The 21,483-nt window shown below is 27.6% G+C and overlaps 1 protein-coding gene across 1 annotated transcript in view; it reads left to right on the top strand.

Annotated features, from left to right (window-relative positions):
* The window catches only part of LOC100207395 (pregnancy zone protein), an 85,737-nt gene that overhangs the window by 41,765 nt on the left and 22,489 nt on the right, over window positions 1-21,483 (top strand). Inside the window, exons 7-13 of the mRNA XM_065816353.1 lie at window positions 2,366-2,468; window positions 2,725-2,946; window positions 10,149-10,325; window positions 13,616-13,756; window positions 17,142-17,219; window positions 17,851-18,246; window positions 20,591-20,740. Coding sequence (XP_065672425.1) covers window positions 2,366-2,468; window positions 2,725-2,946; window positions 10,149-10,325; window positions 13,616-13,756; window positions 17,142-17,219; window positions 17,851-18,246; window positions 20,591-20,740 — 1,267 coding nt within the window. The remainder of the gene's footprint in view (window positions 1-2,365; window positions 2,469-2,724; window positions 2,947-10,148; window positions 10,326-13,615; window positions 13,757-17,141; window positions 17,220-17,850; window positions 18,247-20,590; window positions 20,741-21,483) is intronic.

The following is a 21,483-nucleotide window of genomic DNA, read 5'->3' as shown; positions in this document are numbered from 1 at the left end:
CTTGTTAATGGCACAGAGAAATTTTATCTTCTTCACTAGATACATCAAAAAATGAATCATTAGGTGAATTTGACTCAAAATTTATTGATTCTGTATCAAATTTTTATCCTCTATGAACATTTCAAGTTTTTTGTCTAACTCATTCCTACGTTCAATTCGTTTTTCAGTAAATCATGTCAATACCCTCAGTTAAATACATTTTTCTAGTCGACTTTGGTTGGTTAGGAATTCAATGTCCTCTTTAATGGCATCAGATGATCTTTAAAGATGTTGACAGTTAAAATCAAAATAAAAAAAATTATCTATCTTAAATATATTGAGAAAATCTTACTTTTTAAGATCCAATTGCTTTCTCCATTTTTTTGTTGAGCTTTATAATCTTATCTCTAATGGTCCAACTTTTTTTTAAGAATTATTTTTGAAAACCTGGTCTGCACCTTATATTTGCTACTTGTTTGACAAGACAATCTTTAACACCTGTCTCACATTTCGCACCAGGGAGTTTACATTTTAGCTGATACCCTCCTTTCTCTATGGAACAACTAATATTTGATTTTGTTGACTTATACCTTAATTGCTTTGAGGAAATAATATGGCAATATCTCCTTAAAATGTCACCATTTGTGGGCAACTGGTATTTAGGAAGCTCTAAATGGTCTCCTTGGGTTTTCTACCACATCGTTAAACTTTTTTCCATATCTTAAAATTATTTTACAACTTGCTCTTCTGCATTGTTTATTTTCATATTACTATTTATTTATATATCTAAAAAACATAAAGTTTATTGTTATATTGATTTAATTTGTGTATTATATATAATCTCTGTAATAGTATTAAAAAAAGTAAAACTTGCTTATTTATAAATTCAAAATAAATAAATGATGAAAGAGATGAAAAACCTTACAAAAATTCTAAAATGCCTTTTTTCATTTTTTACACCCAACACTTTTATAGGTGCTTAAACCCTTAAATTTGGTAAAAATGCTTATTTTTATGCATTAGGGTGGTTCTAATAACAATTTTTTTGAAAATGACTGCTGGGACCCCCTGAATATGTTGTATATAATAAAAAAATGCTGGATTTATAAATTTTTTGAATAAAAAATATTTTAAGGGGTTGCTACTGACCCTTGAATATTAAATAGGTCCCTAATATTATTTTTAAAAAATTTTCCAAAAGTATCAATATTATTTCTAAAATTTTTACAGAATTTTGCTTCGTTTGAGACCCAACATGACATACTTTTGAAAAACTTTTTTTTTAAATAATAATAGGGGCCTATTTAATGTTCGAGGGTCAGTAGCAATACTTTAAAATATTTTTAAATCCAGCATTTTTTATTATATAAACATATTCAGGGGGTGCCAGCAGTCATTTTCAAAAAAAGTTGTTTTTAGAACCACCCTATTATGCATATAACCCGGATATATTTAGAATCCAAACATTTTTTTTTTTTTTTTTGCGACACCCTAATATATCTATATATAAATATCTTCTATGTTATTGTCTGCTTCAATTTCAGCAGATTCATCAGAAAGGCTTCTTGATGAACCAGCTGAAGGTAAAACAGACTGAAGAAGAAATTTAGAAAAGTGTTTTTATTAATTTATTACTGCTCTGTTCTTTAACTTAAGCGCCCAAAATACGGTCGATGCTGTCGAAAGCGGTCTAGAATAGCCTCTGATATATATATTTAATTTTCTTTTTTGTGCTATGTTTTTTGGTTTTAATTATCACTTTGAAAACTTTTAATTGTCATTTTAAATGTTACTCTATTGACTAGCTTTAATTTATATGAGCGGCACCTGTTGTAAATTTTATAACTGATGGTTAAAGAAATGAAAAAGTTTATATATGAAAGATTTTTATTTCAGCAAAAAAAGATTTTGTTTTATTATTCTCTGTTTTTTCTTTCTTTTTTTGAATATCTATCTTGTTTTAAGAATGCATTTGAGTCTGCATTGAAGCAATACCAGTTTATATACTGGATAATATTCAATCACTACAACTACTAAAGCTTTTTTATTACATTTACCATTTATATCATGCAAAAGTGGCATCATATGAGCTGGGTATAGTCATATACTCAGGTATACACAGCTGGTGGTGTATTGAACAAGACTGCATCTTTGTGTAATTAACATATCTAACTTTCCTTAAATGATAATTTTTGACTGTTTAAATATAAAAAAAAAATTTTTATCATTTATCAAATAATAAACATTTTTATACTAGATAATTTATTTACATTTTCTTTTAGTTTTTCTATTAAATTTAAAAGTTTAAATATAATTTATATTTAGATAGAGCCAACCCATTTATTATGATAAACAGTTGCTTATGTAATGTATAATATATATTTAGATACTCTTATGGAAAATCTGTGGTAGGTGTGATGACCGCTCAAGTTTGTCAAACTAAAGATTACTTTAATCAACAAGACTACTGCTTACAAGTTGTAAAAAAGGTTAATAAAAGATTCATAATAAACAAAGCTGTATTTATGTTTCTTAAGTAAACAAAACTATATTTAACAAAACTAAATTAAAAAGCACTGAAAATTCTTTATAAAGAGTTCTCTGAGATAAACATAGCTTGAAGTTGAAGAAAAACCTTTTTAGTAATTGACTTCATAAACCAACATTAAAACTATATAGAATATTGTTTCTATTTTATTCTTAATTATATAATTCTTTATATTTATATGAACTTATGTTCATTAGATTGATGGATGTGCAACATTTAAGACTTCAATGCGTTCTTTAGTTAGAAATAGAACTCAATGGTATTACCCAACAATTAGTTTTAGTGCTCAAGTAAAAGAAGATGCAACTGGTATATCACTAAATTCATCAGTGGAAACAGTCTCTGTGGTGAACAATCCAATAAAACTATCATTTGAGGGTAGCAACATATTTAAACCAGGATTTCCATTAACTGTTAAGGTGCTTATTTTGTATATTTTTATTAACCAAGCAAAATTTTATCACTAATGTTGTTGAGTTATTATCGTTAATTTTTATTTATTATAATTATTTTAGTTAGTTTTCTATAATAAATATGTAAAAGCCTTGTTTAAAAGTCATGTTCTTCATATCTGGATAAAAATCGAATCCCCCATTTGATATATGTACTGTACAGTTCCAGTACTTTACAGCTCCCTTTTTCAATGTGACATCATCAATGGTGTTTTATGTGAAGCTAAGTACCTGAAGATATTTATATATATATATGTGTGTGTGTGTGTATGTGTGTCTGTGTGTGTATTTATATAAATAAATATATATATATATATATATGCACACACAACCCTTGCGAGTTGGTGCAAAGGTTTTATATTTAAGTCAATTGATGTATATACACTCCTCACATGTACTTAGCATTGCAAGAAATATTATTGATTATGTGTCATTCTGAATTAGCTGTCTGTGGGGGCTTCAGTATATACATCATATATGAATCTTCTTATTAAAATTATTTAAATAATAATTAAAAAATCTTACTTAATAAATTTGTCTTTAATAATTTCAAATTATTCACTTGCTTTGTTAAACTTATTAAACAATTATCTTTGAAAAATGAAATATAGAAGCATTTAAAGGGTTTACATTAGGAAAAATCTAACATCACTTTAATTTGTTAGTTATACTTGATATTCATATTATTCTAGACTATTATCCGCACAAATTTTTATCATATTCATAATATATCTTTTTTCTAATTTATATAAAGTGAAGAAATAAAAAAAGTATATTTGAAGAGCTCCCACGCAAAACCAGACAAATCCAAATTTAAAAATTTTAACATATCTTGATATTTTTAATTCCTTGATTTCTGTTGGCAACATTCTAAAATCACCAACATAGCATACATCGACAAGGATGATAGCTCACAGAACATAGAAAATTTGTGAGTACTAATACACAGCATTGTTTACTATTGAAATCACCATGTCTTTTACTTTATTTCACTGCAGTGTACTTTTGACTAAATTAACTGTTTATTGCTGTTGCACAAAATCCACACCACTATATTAAACTTTTGTCAGACACACGCCATGTCATCTTTGGTAAAGCGGTTGCAGTCATTTTCAGAATTATCTGTATCAGTTATAGATTCACTGTCTGTCAGTGTTTTGTAGAAAGCTAACTCTGTAAAATTTTCCCAGCTTTCTCCAAATATCACTTTAAGGAGGTTTTTAATATCCGCAAGTTTCACAGTAGACAAAGCTCGAGAACCTGTCACTTGTTTTGGTTTCATCTTTGAATGAAATGATTTAGCTTTCAATAGTGACTGATAACTGTTCGTACTTGTATTATAATCTTTCTCTCCACTTACAGTAATAATGCACTTTCCTTTTGACTCACAGAAATGAATGAGTACTCTCTTTAGTTCTTGTAGTCCAACAAGCAGTTTGTATATTGCTGCCGCAGCTGCTTTAAACTCATGCAATACCCAGTCCTTACTGTAATCAAACACTTCAGCATGCATTTTGAATATCTCATGATACTTTTCAGGCATAGTAGTATTTGACTTGCTTGCTGTGTCTTGTGATATTCTTCCAAATAGGTGGTCACACACAACTATCAATAATACATCTTTTATGTGGCTTCTGTTACCAACAGTTATTTCGTGCAGCCAATGCTGAACCGTGCCCAAAAGGATGTTGTTTTTGTTCTGCCCTCCACAACCATTGCTGAAAAAATTGACGCATAATGCTTGCCTAGAACTGCCAAAATTAACAAAGACCTTACTAAGAAAGTGGTACACCGCACTTGTTTTCTCATTTAAACTACATGCTGTCTCACTCTTCATCCATCTATAACAGTAATTTTTTCCTGACCACATGTCACAGATTGCAAAATTGTATATAGCTAGCTGTCTGGCACAAAAAGCTTCCTGAACAGGCACCTTAGGCAGAACTTGTACTTGCTGCAGATTGTATACAATCTTGTATTATCTTCATCTTTAGTAAGCGTTAAAATGCAGCACACTTCTGCAAGTGAAATTTTCTTTGCAGTTTAAGTTCAGCTACAACCTGGACTTTTAACTAGTGCATAATCAAATTTTTCAATTTTTTGCAAGTAGTACATGCATTTACTTGACCACTAAAACCAATGTTAAACTCAGAAACAAAAATTTTGTAAAACATCTGATACAAGACTTTGTGTTCTTCAGTACAGTTATTATACATCTTCCACAAGTTTTTAGAACTTTTTAGTTCAGACAACAAGTATATGTGTGCACTTTTTTCTTTACCATGAAGACTTTCTCTGCTTCTCAAACTGCTAAACTTTCAAAAGACTTAATGAAGTAATGAGTAAGAGAATATGAAAAGAGGTGCTCAAAACAGGTGATTGTGGAGGGAGTAGATGCTGTGGACCTACTGACATCTAGAGTCCATTTTTTACATCACATTCAAGGGTCACAGTTAGAAATAGAACTAAAATCAACATAAAACTGGTAAAGTTACCTTTTTTCCTTTGCAGCTGATTACTTTGTTTTAATAATCTTATAACATTATAACAAGTCTAAACTGTTTTAGTCTAAACTAATTTGCAACAATTTTAAAATTAAAACAAGGCAAAATGTAGCTGGTAACCATTATTGTTTTTTTTTTTTTTTTTAATTTTTTAAATTCAGTTTTGGAGTTGCATATATCCCGTGGTTTGTTTTAATAAAGTTAATTGGTTGTTTGATTTGTCTGATTTTGCATGAAATGCGATGAGGATCAGAGAAAAAATAACACAGTTAAATTAAATAAGTGTATTGAGAACCTCTATAGAAATATTTAAATAAAAGTTTTACACATTTTGTGTAACCTTTACACATTTTGAAAAGGGGAGGGGCGGTATATGAGTAATATTATTTTGCATGAAATGCGATGAGGATATATTTCACACAATTTTTAGGAAAAAATAAAATTTATCACACGCCTAATTTTACTCTGTATACTTATGGTGTGTATACTTATATTATAAATGCATTAAAAACTGTTTGAAAATATATTCTTCAACAGATAACATAGAAAAAAAGTGTAGGTATAAAAACAGTAAATTCTGAGTAAATTTCAAGTCCATTATCAGTGTTGGTACTTTTTAGAAAGGGTACAATATGGTTAACAGCAATATGAACTTTCCATGTTATATTTAAAGAAATATTTTCAAAGTAATGATTAATGTATTTCATTAAATTAGCATAAGCTGTCTTAAATTCTATAACAGCAGATTCAACATCACCAATTATTTATTTCTCCAAAAGTAACTCACTTCATTGCTTTGAACTTTCTTAAACATTCAATAACTGAAAATAAAGAATGAAAACATTCAAGTTTTCTTTGATCAGTAATATCACATGCAAGAACATCTAATTTATTTAAAAGCAATAATGCCAACCAACTTAAATAAGTTAGATGTTCCTGCTAAAAAAGCCAGCCCATAGTTTTGATAAAAGTTTTTTAAAAGTTGTAACTATTCCAATTAATGTATGCAACTCAGGTACTGGAACTAAATTTTTTATTATTGTGTCTTGATCCCTTTCAAAATATAAAACTCTTGAATGAATTGCATTTTTATAATCATCCTTTTTTCATTTTGGTTTTCCAGCTTCAACATACTTACTGTATTGATAACCAAGAGAACTAAGAGTTCAGTTTACTCCACCATCCAAAAGAATCCTTCACACCACAAAAACTATTTTCTAGCATGGCTTGTAATGCCAAACAGCCAACCATTGAGTTTGTACACTTTAAATCGAATGCAACAGAATATTTAATATTTTGAAGATTAAGAGGATCAACTAATTTCCTAAGATTTCCATTGTGTTCAGACATTCCTTCTACAATAGCAACAATAAAACAATGCTTCACTCCAGCATCATCAAGGTCAGGTTGGTTGCTAGTTTTATCATAGGGATTAAAAACATTTATTGTGACCTTTAAAAGCCTTGACTAGAATCCACAGCAACCCTTACAATTGTAGAAAAAAGATCAATATTTCTTACAGTGATTATAACATGTATAAATTCATCAATATCCTTTGTATAAATCATTTATTTCCTATATCACCAGCTTTATTTAAATTCTTCTTCTTTAGCAGATTTATTTACTATATCACCAGCTTCAAAATTTTTTTCTTCTTTACATAAAAAATATTTGTTCATTTCAGCTTTTAAAGCTTCTAACATTTTAAATATACATCCTTCAATAATACTTTGAAACCCAAGGCTCTTTCTAAATATAGAACAAGTTACCTTTTATAGTTTAGAGCAAAACTGAATTTCAATGACATTGTAAATTAAAAAAGACTACTTAAATTTATTATTCTATTTATGTAAAACTATATAAACTAGTAATATAAATAATATAACATTTTATTTAGAGAGCATTTTAAATGCTAAAATAAGATGCTTAAATAAAATTTCTTTCAAAATTATGAAGGTTCTTTGAGACACAGTTCTTTCTTTTTACAAAATTGATAAAGAAACAAAACAAATTTAAGTAATTAAACACTTAATCATAAATATAATTTTTAATTTAGTTTAATAACTAACCTGAGAAATTTCGTTTAGCCACTTATTAACATATTTTGTATCATTTTTTTCTAAACATTAAAAATTTTTATAACAATTGCTACAAACAACTTTAGGATCTTTAGAAAAATAAAAAATTTAATATGGGATTTTGCTATCCTAAATCTTTTTTTTTTTCTATTTCAATAACTTTGGTTATTTTATGAAGCTTTACTGTTTTCTTACCAAAAGTTTTAAAACAAACAACACATATGTTGCTGACCTCCATTTAATCACTCTTAGAGTCTTTGTGCACCAGAGAATGTTTAAAAACAAAAATCGCCGAAAAATTAAAGTTTTTTTGTTGAAAATGGTGGATAATTTATATAACTAAAAATTATTCATTTTATTTTTTGATTTTCATGCATTTTTCCTCTACTAGAGGTTTTAAGTAATCAATTATTTATTATCCTATATGTAACTAAGTATATATAAAAAAAAATCTGATGTCGTAAGATTTCAAACCTGAGGGTTACTGTAGTTAACAGTGTACCACTAACTTGAAGTATTTTTCAACTTTTATTTTTAATATTTTTGTTTGTTTTATTTCGTTTGTTGTTTAATTTTTTGTTATATGTTGTTTAATTTATTATCTCAAATTAGAATAATTAAACAACAAAAACAAATTTGTTTTTGTAATTTTGACTTTTGTATTACTTTAAATATTATCAATCAATATTTTTATATTATACATTTGTAAACAGATCAAATGCGTAATTTCCTGTTGAGAATACTGCATTCAATTATGAATAGTATTAAAATTAAAAATAGGTTATTGAGTTGTCACAAAAAAAGAAGGATTTTAAAGGAAAAGAGACACTTAAAAGTAAAGATAATCCAAATTCCTTAAATTCCAACTAAATTAATAATGAATAAAAAAAAAGAAATTAATGCTTTTGTATATAGATTTAAAAAAATAATTAATGAAAAAAAAAATTATTTTAGTTTAAGTATAAAAAATTCTTTAGGTTACAGATTTCATTCCAATTTATCAATTCTGTAAGTTTCATTGGACCAAAGACCAAAAACTATTTTTTTACATTTTCTGGTTTTTGCCAGGCCCTAGTTTGCATCAAGTTCTTAAAAGTAAAATAAACTTTATAAAATCAAACCTGTAATTAAATTCTTACAAAATATAATCACCATCTACCATAAAATTATATAAAATCAATAAAAAATGAAATGCAACTTATTTATATTTAAAATAATACAGTATCTGCAGAATAGAACATGTTTCATTACCTGACACCTTGAAAAATGAACTTCAATAGTTATAAAAATAGATTAAAAAAAAGTAACAAAAGATTTACATACTAGTTATAAACAAACATATTCTATGATTGTATTATTCATGATATTAAATTTATTAACACTTCTAATGGCTCATAAAGTATTATACAAAGTATAATACTATTTTTACAGTTTTCTTATTTCTGTCATTGTTGCATATTTGATTCTAAATGTCCAAATGGGGGAGTGATGAGATACCTGTAAACTCCAAACTTATCTATAACCTTAACAGTTTGTAAATTTAGAAATCAAATGTGTTTTTTTATATTTTAAATTGTAATTTTCGATCATAGTTTCAATAGCATACTTCTTTGACTTCTTTATATAGTATTAGTATATGACAAATTTCAAATTCATATTGCTTAAATTAGTGCCTGTATAATGTATTTTTCTGATGTTAAAAATACAGTCATGTATATGATTTTTTTCAAAAATTAACTCACTTAATATTACATTGCTCTTCCCTAAAATTATAAATGTCAATCATAAAAAGTAATATTAATTTTTTAATGTTTTTAGTTGGCTTAAACAGACAACTAAAAAAGTGTAAAAACTTACACTAAAGTGTTTATTTAAGGGTTATACTAATAGTGATAAAATACAAAATATAGCTTTCTTTGTTTTACTCAATAAAACTTTGAATGTTTACTGTGTTTATTCATAATAATTGCATAGAACAACTACAGCCCATAATTTAGCCCATAATAATATAATATAGAACAGCTCATAGTATAGAACAAACAACAGCTCAAAAGTCTAACAACTCAACAAAGTTATGTAAACAACATAAAAAAATCCACTTTCAATATATAATAATAATTTAATTTAAACAGGCAAGAAAGTATAACAAAAGATTGCAATAAAAGAAAATATAACAAAAGGTTGCAAGTTTTCTGAATAATATAAATTAAACACAATAACAAAAGCTTCATATCAAAATTTTATTCAACAATATTTTTTGCCGTTCGCGTTTGCTTAAAAAGTTATGTATCAAATATGCAGTAATAAGCTGTAGCATTAAATACAGCATTATTGTTACTGTAAATATTATATAGATAAATATATATGTGTATATATATATATATATATATATATATATATATATATATATATATATATATATATATATATATATATATATATATATATATATATATATATATATGTATATATGTATATATGTATATGTATATATATATATATATATGTGTATATATATATATATATATATATATATAATATATATATATATATATATATATATAATATCTTATTCTTATGTTTTAAGCTTCTAGCGAGATATATTGATAATACACCTGTAGAATCAATATTAGTAACTATTCGTGCTGGAACAACAGGTTATTCTTCTTCTGATCTTTTAAGTCGTGTATTTGAAGTTAAAGGTGGCTTCTTAAATGTTGTACTTCCAGACATCCCATTTAATGCACAAAGTATCGACTTGTTAGTAAGTAATTTTTTTAAATTTAATTTTTGCAATTTAATTTTAATTAAATTTTTTTTTTTTTGTCTGTTTATTATTTGTTTGTTTTTGTAAATTTTATTTGAATTTATTGCTACCAAAAATACTATGCAAGTAAAATGACTGTTTAAAGTCAAATGTAAATCTTTGATATGAATGTAAAATGCAGACAAAATATCAATAATGGCCAAGTTTTTTGAATTTTTAATTTTTTCTCAGTTTTTGCCTCTAGTTACATTTTAAATACAGTTTTTACCTCTAATTACATTTTAAATACAGCCAGAGTAGGGTTTCTTATTTGGGGTTCAAAATTTTTTTTTTGTTTTTTAGTGGGCCACCCACTAAAATGGAGATTGGTGATAATGACTCATTTACTTGGTACACATTTATTTACTTATTACATGCATTAAAAACATCCTCTTTCTGTCATTGCATTTCTACTTATTTATGAAAAGACAGCAATAAACATGCTTTTTTACTTTGATTGTAGGTTTATTTAAGACAATAGTCACTGTACTAAGATTAATCGCTCATGAGAGTTGTCTTTTTCCTGTCAGGATATTTCTGTCTATATTTTTGAACTACCAACAATAGGAACTGTTTTTGCTCTTCGTTATTTGTATGTAGTCTATTATATTCATCCATTAGTGCTACGCCACGTTCTGCAATGTCGTTGACAACCTTCATGCTTCGAACAGTGGACTTTACAGTCTTGAACTCATCATCATGTTCCCATTCGCTCACACTGTTTTGTGAAAAAAGTGTGATGGAAGTCCTGTGATGCTGAAAAATCTTAGTGTATTAAATGTGACAAAGTCCTCCAGTTTCTTTTCTTGGATAACTGAGCAGCCCACAGTAGCCCGTTTCATAGGTATTTGATCTGAAACGTTGTTCAATGCTTGGATCATCTTGACCTTCGTCTCAGGGCAAACCTCATCATCAAAAAAAGCTAAAGCAACAAGTTCCTCTGTAGGTACAGAGGAACTTGTTGCTTTAGCTTGTTGCTGTGAAGAAGTTACAAGGGCAGAGATGCCCTTGTAACTTCTTCACAGCAATTTTTGAGATCTCAGGATGCTGAGTCTTGTAGACATCCAATCTTCAACGTATAAATAGCTTTCGCTATCCAGCGAGCACGGTGTAGACGGGCAGGAGCTTTAAATGAAATACCCCTCAAAGTTACTCCTCCCAAAAAAAACAATAGACAACTCCAAAAGTTCTCGGTAGTCGTCGCGAGGTTAAAAGATTTGTAGTTGATCTTTGCAAAAGACAGTTCTTTCATCAGTGATATCGGTAAGAGCATTTGTAGCGTTCTTATCAGACTGTGCTGTATGGTACTTTGTAGAATCAAATGAGACCCAACTTTTCTGAAATCTTTTAAAGAGTGGGACGTCAGGTCCACTTGAAGGGCCGAGACACAGCAAAACTACTGCTTCCAAAATAATTTCCAGAATGTGGTGACGACATGCCAACCACAACATATCTTTCCCAAACTTCTGCTATAGAAGAATGCAAGCCCCATTTCTTGGCCCAGTATTGGCTGCAGTAGTATCCAAGTACATGCACTTTATTTGATCGTTAATTCCCCATGCCACTGACAAGTCATGCACTGTAGATGCCGCATTTTCACCTTTTCCTGATTTTAGTTTTGGTACACTAAGAAGCTGCTGCACTCCTACTCCAGATACTAGAATTGGAAGTTGGTCAACAGTTTCTTTACCGGTGATGTCAGCGAGTAATTTTCCATCCCAATGAATACATAAAAGAACTTCTGGTTTGAATTCCTTCCTTAAACTTCGTTCCCTTCGAATGGAAGCTGGATTAATATTGTATTCTGTTGGATCATGACCAAGAAGTTGTAATGCTGGTGTTAACACAAGTGCCGCCCCACGATCACTCAATTTAGCCACATCTAAATTAGCCGTCAACTTCTCATTCAGTATATTTTTCCTTCCATGTCTAGGATGCTTTGGAGCCAGTGTACCTGAAGTTGATGGCTCAGGGTCATCTTGGTTACCAGGCAAGGCATCTTCTTGAGTTATGCAATCTTCTTTACGGTTATCTTCATCTTCAGATGAAGATGAAAGAACAACTGTTTCTTCTCGAGATTTTCTTGCCATCTCCTCTTGGTCCCTTTTTTGGTTCATTTCTTTTTGTCTTATCGACTGGACCCATTTAGCCTCTCCAAATTTTCTCTCTTTGGCATAATAGGAAGTCCTTATCCTCCTGAATGGTGATCATTTCCAATGCGTTGGCATGGGCAATATCGAATAGTTCATTCCATTGGTCTTCCTTTTGTTTCAAATAATCTGAACGCTTAGCTTTATTCTCTTTATTTTTCTTCAACTTTTCCCATTCCTTGTAAATGTTTTCGATTTTAGGGACAACATGCTTCTTTAATTGCTCTGGTATTTGGGCCTTTGACCAAACTTGAAAAATATCATTTGCTGTGGAATATAATGCTTCCCTAATGCTTTGCTTGGCAACCTGCTTGTAATGGAAGAAAAGAGCCAACACTTCCCTTTTTGATGGAAGTATAACACTATCTAAAGAAGAGGGCATCTGTTCAATAAGCCATATCTCCGTTTTCTTTTTGGTAGCTATCGTTGCACTTGTTGATGAAGCCATCATTGTACAGTAGTTACACTAGTTTAACCTGCAAAAGGAACAATTGAGCATTATAGACACAATTCTGCACACTAAAAGTAAAAAAACTACTAGTTAAAAGAGGTTTGTACGCTAAGTACCAACCACTTTTGTTGCATAATATCATACGCAACATAAGCATTTTTAGGGTACATTTGCGCAATACTGTAGGGTCGGTAGCGACCCATAAAATTCATTCTAAAAAAACTTTTTTATGATAATAAACCAAATGGCAGGGTGGCCCATGCAAAAATCGAATCTTTAAAAATAAGAAACACCCTAAGCCAGAGTAATATGTTTTGTTCAAAACTTTATTTTAAAACACAGCTGGAGTTTTGTACCAAATATGTAATCATAAAAACAACATTTAACTAAATACTTATTAGATTTGTTTGCTACAAAAAAATTTTAAACTATTATTTTGTAATGTTTTAATTTTTACTTTTGATTTAATTATAATCTAAATAATATAATCATTCAGTACAATCTTTTTATCATAATTTTTTGTTTGTGAAGTTATGTAAAATTCAGGATATTGCATCATGGGTTCGTTTATAATATTTGCTATTGTTGCTCCATGTGCATTCTTGATATTATTTTGAATAAAAAAATTTTCAATAACTCTTTAAAAGGCAACTTATGAAAGATCGAAAATTGTTAATTCTGATGAAAGTATTTGGGAACGACAGTCATCTGCAAGTAAAACAATTGAAGCTTGGTATTCACCTTCTCATAGTTACTTGTTTATAGAGAAACCTAAAGCAGCTGTGAAAGTATGATTTTTATTTTAAATTTTCATTTAAAGTTTATTTAAATTTTTATTTTATTTATTTCACTTATATGTTATTTAATTAAATTATGAATTGTATTATATAAATTATTATAAAAGATGTATAAATTGTTTAAAAAAAAAAAATTTTTAAATATAGGATTAGTTATAAATAATATATATATATATATATATGTGTGTGTGTGTGTGTATATATATATATATATATATATATATATATATATATATATATATATATATATATATATATATATATATATATATATATATATATGTGTGTGTGTATATATGTATATATATATATATAATATATGTATATATATATATATATATATATTTATTTATATAAAATGAATAAAATCAACTTTTGATGGAACTCTGAGTTTCATGCCCTTCGGCAATCATCAGCCATTGTGTATTTTGTCACTTAAAAACCGTTTAAAAAATTACAAATAAAAATTACGGTGTAACAAGTTCTGACGTTACAAAAACAAAACTAAACAAAACAAAAAGACGTCAAAGGTATTTAGTCCCCGGTGTCAAATAAGGATAGTAAAAATTTCTTTGAATGCTGGCACTTTGATATTATTTCATATCTTTTATTAAGTAAGTTTTCTCCTTTATATGATAATATATGAAATTTCTCGTTGAGACAAAGATTACAAAGTTTTGATGCTTGATTGTAGGGCTTACATCGTGGAATTATTTTCCATGTAACAACAGGTTTTATATTATTTTAATTTAGCTTCCATATTTCTTTGGAAAATTCAGTGTCATTTTTATATTTGGGTTGCGTTGAAAGATTTAAGATGGTTGGCATATCTTAATTTAAAAGTGGTTTCACTTATGCCGAAATAAACTTTATCTTTGAATTGAGGATCTCCAGAACTTACAGTGGCTTAGTATACGACATTGCTAGAAAGGCATTGGTTATTTAACAGAAGAATTTTTTAATCTATGCTGTTGCATTTTTTTGATGTTTCATTTTTATCGCTTTGTAAAATTTTGTTGTTATGTGCATTTATTAAAGACTTGACATTAGGCATGTAACTATAGCTAACTTTAATATAGTTTCAATTAAAAATTTTATGAAGTCTGTGTCCTACTGGAAAGTGTTGGTCAATTAAAGCTAAGAAACGATTTCCAATTTTAGTCTCAACATCTTTGCTAAACGGGGGGTTGTACCATTTAATTTTACATTTGTGATGTCTTTTTTTATTTTTGTTTATTTGCGGTTGGTAGGTGAGTTTTGAATTGTATCCTGATTTACTTAAAGCCTTCATACGGAAGGCTTTGAAATTATTTAACACAGTTTCATTTACTGCCATAGTCAATAATCTTAACTCAATAGTGCGAGGGATTTCTTTTATTATATTAGGTGGATGGTTTGAATCAGAATTAACTTACATAAGTTGGTTATTAGGTTTACAATATGTTGATAAGAACTGTCAATCAGGTTCAATGTTACATCAAGATAATTGACAATTTTAATATTACATTGGATGGAGATAAGTAGGTTGTTACTTTTAAAAATATGCGTAAAATGCTTTTTGATTTTTTCCATTTATTGACTGCTTCTGTTTTCAAAAATAGCAAGCCCGTTGTCACGATACAAGCCAAAATTATTTTTATCGTAATGTTGAGAAAGCTGAAACAATATAAAAATACCAACTAATTTGAAAAATTCAGCTCCATCAAATGCTCCCATTGTGACATCAAATAATCTGCCTCTTTTCTTTATCCCAGCTTCATCGTTTTTAAAAATTAAAGATTTTCTTGCATGATATATTAATTTTTTATTTTCATCATTTATAACAACATGTTGTTCGGCGAAACTGATTGCATTGGTAAGAGGTTATAAATTGCAATTGGTTAGTGGTAAAAAAATATTGCATTAAATGGTAATTGCATTGGTAAGAGGTAAATAAATATTGCTCTACTATTTAATAATATTGAGCACTCTTAAATGCACAAGAGTATTTGTATTACATAAAAAACATAAAAAAGCGTTTGCCAAAAAAATAAAAGCATATTTTTTGAAATTGCAACACTTTTTTTTTTTGTTCGTCAAATGACTTTAATGAAAAATTGTAAAAACATTTTTATGTATGAATTACTTTATTTAAAATTGAATATAACGTTTATTTTGCCATTTTAATTTTAACTATCTAATTTAGAACTTAAATTTAATGACCAACTCTTGCTCTAAAAACTCTGTCATCAACCAGAACATTTGAAAGGTTTTTTTCTAGATTAAGACAACCCTTGATCTTTGAAAAATTGAATCATATACAAAAGTAAAAAAACAATCATATACAAACTGACATTTTTATAAGTATAAACAAGAACGACATATATTAAACATTGAATTTTGAGAGTAACTGAGGTTTAAAATGCAATAGCTTTTTACTGTCTACTTTAGAAAAAATATACTTAATTGATTTTACTCATAGCAAATTTTACAATGACTTTGTATAGCACAAAGCTTTTGCAAGATCATACTCAATGGAAATAAATAGAAAATTAGTGAGCCGATCAATTTTTTAGATTTTAGTGCTATCTTGATAAGACCGCTCATCTTAAGCAATGGAAGCAGGAATTGTGTTTAAAAATGCAGAGCAAAATGCACACTGTTTCAATAAGAGGCTGTAGACCTTTCTGGTAGATCCTATTCATGTGAGAGATTCTTCAATAAGTTTTGTTTGGCCTATTGCTGAGATTTATAAAAATTATTATATTCACAGAATTATAAAAATGAGAAAATGTTTGTTGTCTTTTGTGAAGCTTGAAGTTAGTCTTGTACCTTATGCCTAAAGCAAACCTGTTGCTTTAAAGAGTGATAGTGAATATGCTCACTTTAAACTGTTTTTCTTTGTTTTCATGAAAATGAGCTTTGTTCCTGGCTTTGTGAGAAATGAGCTTTTTTCCTTTTGCTTTCAATTAGATTTTGTCCAAATGAGGAAAAGAAAGAGGAAAACCTTTTTGTGAAAGATCATCAATAAAAGTCTTTACAAGCTTTATTTTATTATCTAAGGAGATGTTTTCTGATTGAAATGAGACACCGAAAAGGTTTATTACTTAAAGGGCTTAGACCTAAAGGTTGTCAAGCTAATAAGTTCAAATGACTATATCCTTTTCCTCAGAGATTTTACTTCATTTAGTTGCTCAGCAGCAAGATTAAGATCACAAAGCTTCTGAAAAAATGCAGAGATTTCCATGGTTCTTTAACCAACGGTTAAGGAACCCTTATAATTTTTAAGCCTTAAAAGTCATTTTACTAAAATATTTATAAAATATCAATTATTTCTATTTAAAATGTATACATAGTAGAAAAAAAAAAGATATTTTTGTTTTTATATATTTTACAGAATGGTAGCATAGCTGAAGTGATAGTTCACTACACCTCAGTTGATCCTGTACCAAAAAAAAGAACAATCTTTTATTCAGTAAGTCTACTTTTCTTTTTTTTCTTTTTTAGATGTAAATTTTACATTAAGTCTCTAGTATTGTCATAGACCTTACCAGTGTACATCCACTAATAACAAACATGAAAAATTTATTTTAAAGTTATTATGACTACTTTTATTAATTTTTACTTTTTTCGATGAAACATAAACTTATAAATTAAAATTATTAAATTAAAAATTTTAATTAATAAAGTTATAACTAAAAAAGAATCTTCATTGATTATGTTTCATAAAAAAATGAAAAAATAAAATAGTATAAAAAGTTTTAAATTTTAAAACTAAAGGGAAAAAAAAATATGAAAAAATAAGTATATCTTGTAAGGCTATTTTTTAGGGAAATGGATATATACCGGTTATGTCTTTTACCACACTATAATATGTATAAATAATATATTTCATTATATATATATATATGTATATATATAAAATATATTTCATATATATATATATATATATATATATATATATATATATATATATATATATATATATATATATATATATATATATATATATATATATATATATATATATATTGTATCATAGATATATACACACACACACACACACACACACACACACATATATATATATATATATTGTATTTAAGCTTGTATGTACTGGAAACATTCAAGCATCTGGATTTAAAAATGTGAAATTTGTTGCTGCTACCTCAACTACTCGAACGCTAACAGAGAATGTTGTCTCAACAATCCAATCAACAACTACAACAACAGCATCAAAAAAGAAAAATTCTGAATTTCATTTTAACAATACAGATGAGTTATCACTTTCAAGGAAAATCATAATACCTGTTTGGGGAACTAAAAAGCCTATAACTCGGCCACCTTTACCATTACAATATAGTAAGGGTCGTTTTACTATTTCATTCCCTGTTACATCAAAAATGATGCCACTTTGTCATATGTTGGTGTATTACTTGTATGGAAATGAGGTTGTAGCAGATAATACTGACATTAAAGTTGTTAATGAATTTGAAAATAAGGTATTTTTTCATAATTTTCAGTCTTTTTAAAGAATATTTTGATAAATTTGCTAAATTTTTTGATTAAAACAATGTTATAAATGTAAATTAAAAAAAATTAACTTTGTTGTTTTAGTTGAATTTTGCTTTTATCAATTTAATCTGATTCTGAAGTCTATAAAACATACGTGTTTTTATAGACACAAGTCTTTAAAATATTAAATACAATAACATGAATCAATATTAAGTACAATAATATAAAACAGTTACATATAACAGTATAATAGTATAACATTTTTACTACAAGATTCGAAATAAAACATTTGTAGCAAATAGTGTATATCATTAATAGTAATGCAAAATAAAAATATAAACATCATATTTCAAAATATAACCACATATCGAAAATAAAAATAATATAGCAAACAAAAAGGAGAGAAGTTAATGACTTGGAAAGAAGAGTTGAAGAAGTAGAAGTCCTAAGAGACTTTTGTTATATATCAAAATTTTTTAAGCATAATATTTTAGAAGGAAATAGAAATATAGATGTATGTATTAAAAGTTAAAAAAAAATACAAATAATAAAGTAAAAAAAATATACTTACAGAGAATAACTGAATGGGGGATATTGCATAGAAAATAGTTCATTGATTTTTTTTTATTAGATGTTACATGGTTTTATAACAATGCCATAAACTTTACAGCCATATAAACTTTACAATACGATGAAGAAGAGAGTATTTGATTGAGACAATGAATATTTATTTATTTTTAGAGTTTTATATTTTTATGTTTATTTTATGAGTTTTAGATTTTTATTTTTATTTTATGGGTTTTATATTTTTATTTATGAGTTTTTTATTTTTATTTTATTAAAAAATTTAGTTTAGAAAATAACTAAAATGGGGCGATTACATAGAAGATAGTTCATTGGTTATTTTTGTTGAGGATAAACTTTTTGACATGGGTCATGAAAGCATTTCTAATTGTCATTTTGGCGAATATTTTTTTAGTTTCAACAGGAAGAGCGTTTCAATAGTGAATTGATTGATACTTGATTGACCTAATGCCATATTTATGTGTTTGTTTTAAAAGCACAGAGAGACTACAATAAGATACAGACCTAAGTTTATGACTATGAATATCATTTGTAAATTTAAAATAATAATTGAGGCAGTTGGGCATATTATTGTGGATAATGTCCCATACAAGTACACAGTTTGATAAGTAGATGAGTTCATCAAGCATTAAAATTGTAGAAAGATTATATATGTAACTAAAACTGTTAGGTTGAAAGTTAATTATTCTATTAGTTATTTATTTTGGAGATTTATAAAGTTTTTTTTTATAAATGGGTGAACTTTGTCCCCATATCTGACAACTATTGTGTAGATGGGAATTAAAAATAGCATGCCAAATATTCACAAGGGTTTCGTATATTATTTTTATATTCACAAAATTTCGTATATTATTCGTATATATTCACAAAATCTCTTATTTTGGTAAGCATTCCATTTGCTTGAGTTTGTTTATATGAATTTAACTTGCCGTAGGAACAAAAGATTTTGATCTAATAATATTCCTATAATATTTATTAGTTTAAAATTAAATTTAATATAATAATGTTTTATTTTATCAACAATATTTATTTTTTGACCACTAATTCTAAAGTTAAGTTTTTTAGTAATTTTTTTGCCTCGAGGTTTAAATAGAACTAATTCCGTTTTTTTAATCATATTTTATTTGATTGAAACCATTTAACCAGTAATAATTTATAGATCATAATTTAGGTATTTACTTTTTTAAATATTTATCTACTATCAGGAGGCTGGTGTCATCAGCAAAATGATATACTTTTGAGTTCTTTGCGCATGTTTTTATATCATTTATGCAGATAAGAAAATGAAGGGGAACCAGTGTTGAACACTGAGGAATACCGTGGTCAATAGCATTGTAAATGTATTTAAATGTTATTTTCGAAGAAAAAGGTAAATTCTATTTTCAAAAGAATGCTACTCAATGGGGTAGTGTTGTAGTGGTAGAGTGCTTGTCTTATAAGCAAGAAGTTTCGAGTTCCATTCTGACCATGTCCCTGGTAATACTGCGCTCAACTTGTTTCTCCACAGCGACCTTGTTTGTCAAAGTTCGTGTTTCGGATTTATAAAGTTGAAAAAGGGTTGTAACCGCAACTAAAAAAGTAACCTCCTTGACTGTGGTGGCCTTCATGGTGAATTGAAATAATAAAAATATAAGTTTTTGTTTAACCTCCCCAAAGCCCAGGGGGGCCTCTACTGTTACAGATACAAAGTTATTTTATTGGTTTTTTAAATAAGATTTTGAAAATAATTTAACAACTATTTTTTAGGTTACAATAGCATTTGGTAAAAAGGAAATTCGTCCTGGTGACAATGTGAAGCTAACAGTGAATGGTTTTCCCAAATCGAGAGTTGCAATTGCAGCTGTTGATAAAAGTATACATTTCCTTGCAAAGAGTAATGATATTAAATCTGAAGATGTAAGTTTAGCTGTATTACCCTTTTTTTTAATTTATTATTTTTTTAGTTTTTTAAAAAATGAAAACTTTTTTGTTATTTTAAGTTTTTTTAGTAAATTTTATAATTATTTAAATACAGAAAATTTTTTAACTATTTACAATTCTATAAATCTGTTTAATAACTTTTTTTATTAAATCCATGTTTTTTAATTTATTCATTTATTTTTTGTCATAAAAAAAATTTTGTGCAAAACTTTTGTCACCAGGGGTGACAAAAATTTGGTACAAAATAAACACAAGCAGTAATAGTACAACAATAAGTTTAATGAACAAAAAATTAGTACAAAATATATTAGTTTTTTACTTTTGGGACTGAAATAATGCTTTCTCGCCATTACGACATACTGTGTCAACTTTTTTGTATACATGTTCATACATGCCTTGTACAAGATTTTTATCAACTTTTCTTAAACAAGAATGGATTCTTTTTTGCAGCTGATCTTTATTTTCAGCTTTCTAATTGTTTTCATACACATAGCATTTAAGGATTGACCAGAAATCTTCTATTGGTTGTAATTCTAGGACACATGCAGGATTATCAACTTTTGTTGATAATCCTGCATTTGAAGAGGCCAAGTGAGGCCAGAATACACAATTACCATCACTGTGATGTTTGTTGATAAAAGGAATCAATCTTTTGATGATGCAATCATTTTTATACACTGTTTGGTTAATTGCCAGTCTCGCAGGAACAATAAATGGTT

This window comes from Hydra vulgaris, chromosome 13 (genome assembly GCF_038396675.1).
Source record: "Hydra vulgaris chromosome 13, alternate assembly HydraT2T_AEP".
Classification (NCBI taxonomy): domain Eukaryota; kingdom Metazoa; phylum Cnidaria; class Hydrozoa; order Anthoathecata; family Hydridae; genus Hydra; species Hydra vulgaris.
Note: the sequence above shows the minus strand (reverse complement) of the source record. Positions and strands in the feature narration are given on the sequence as shown.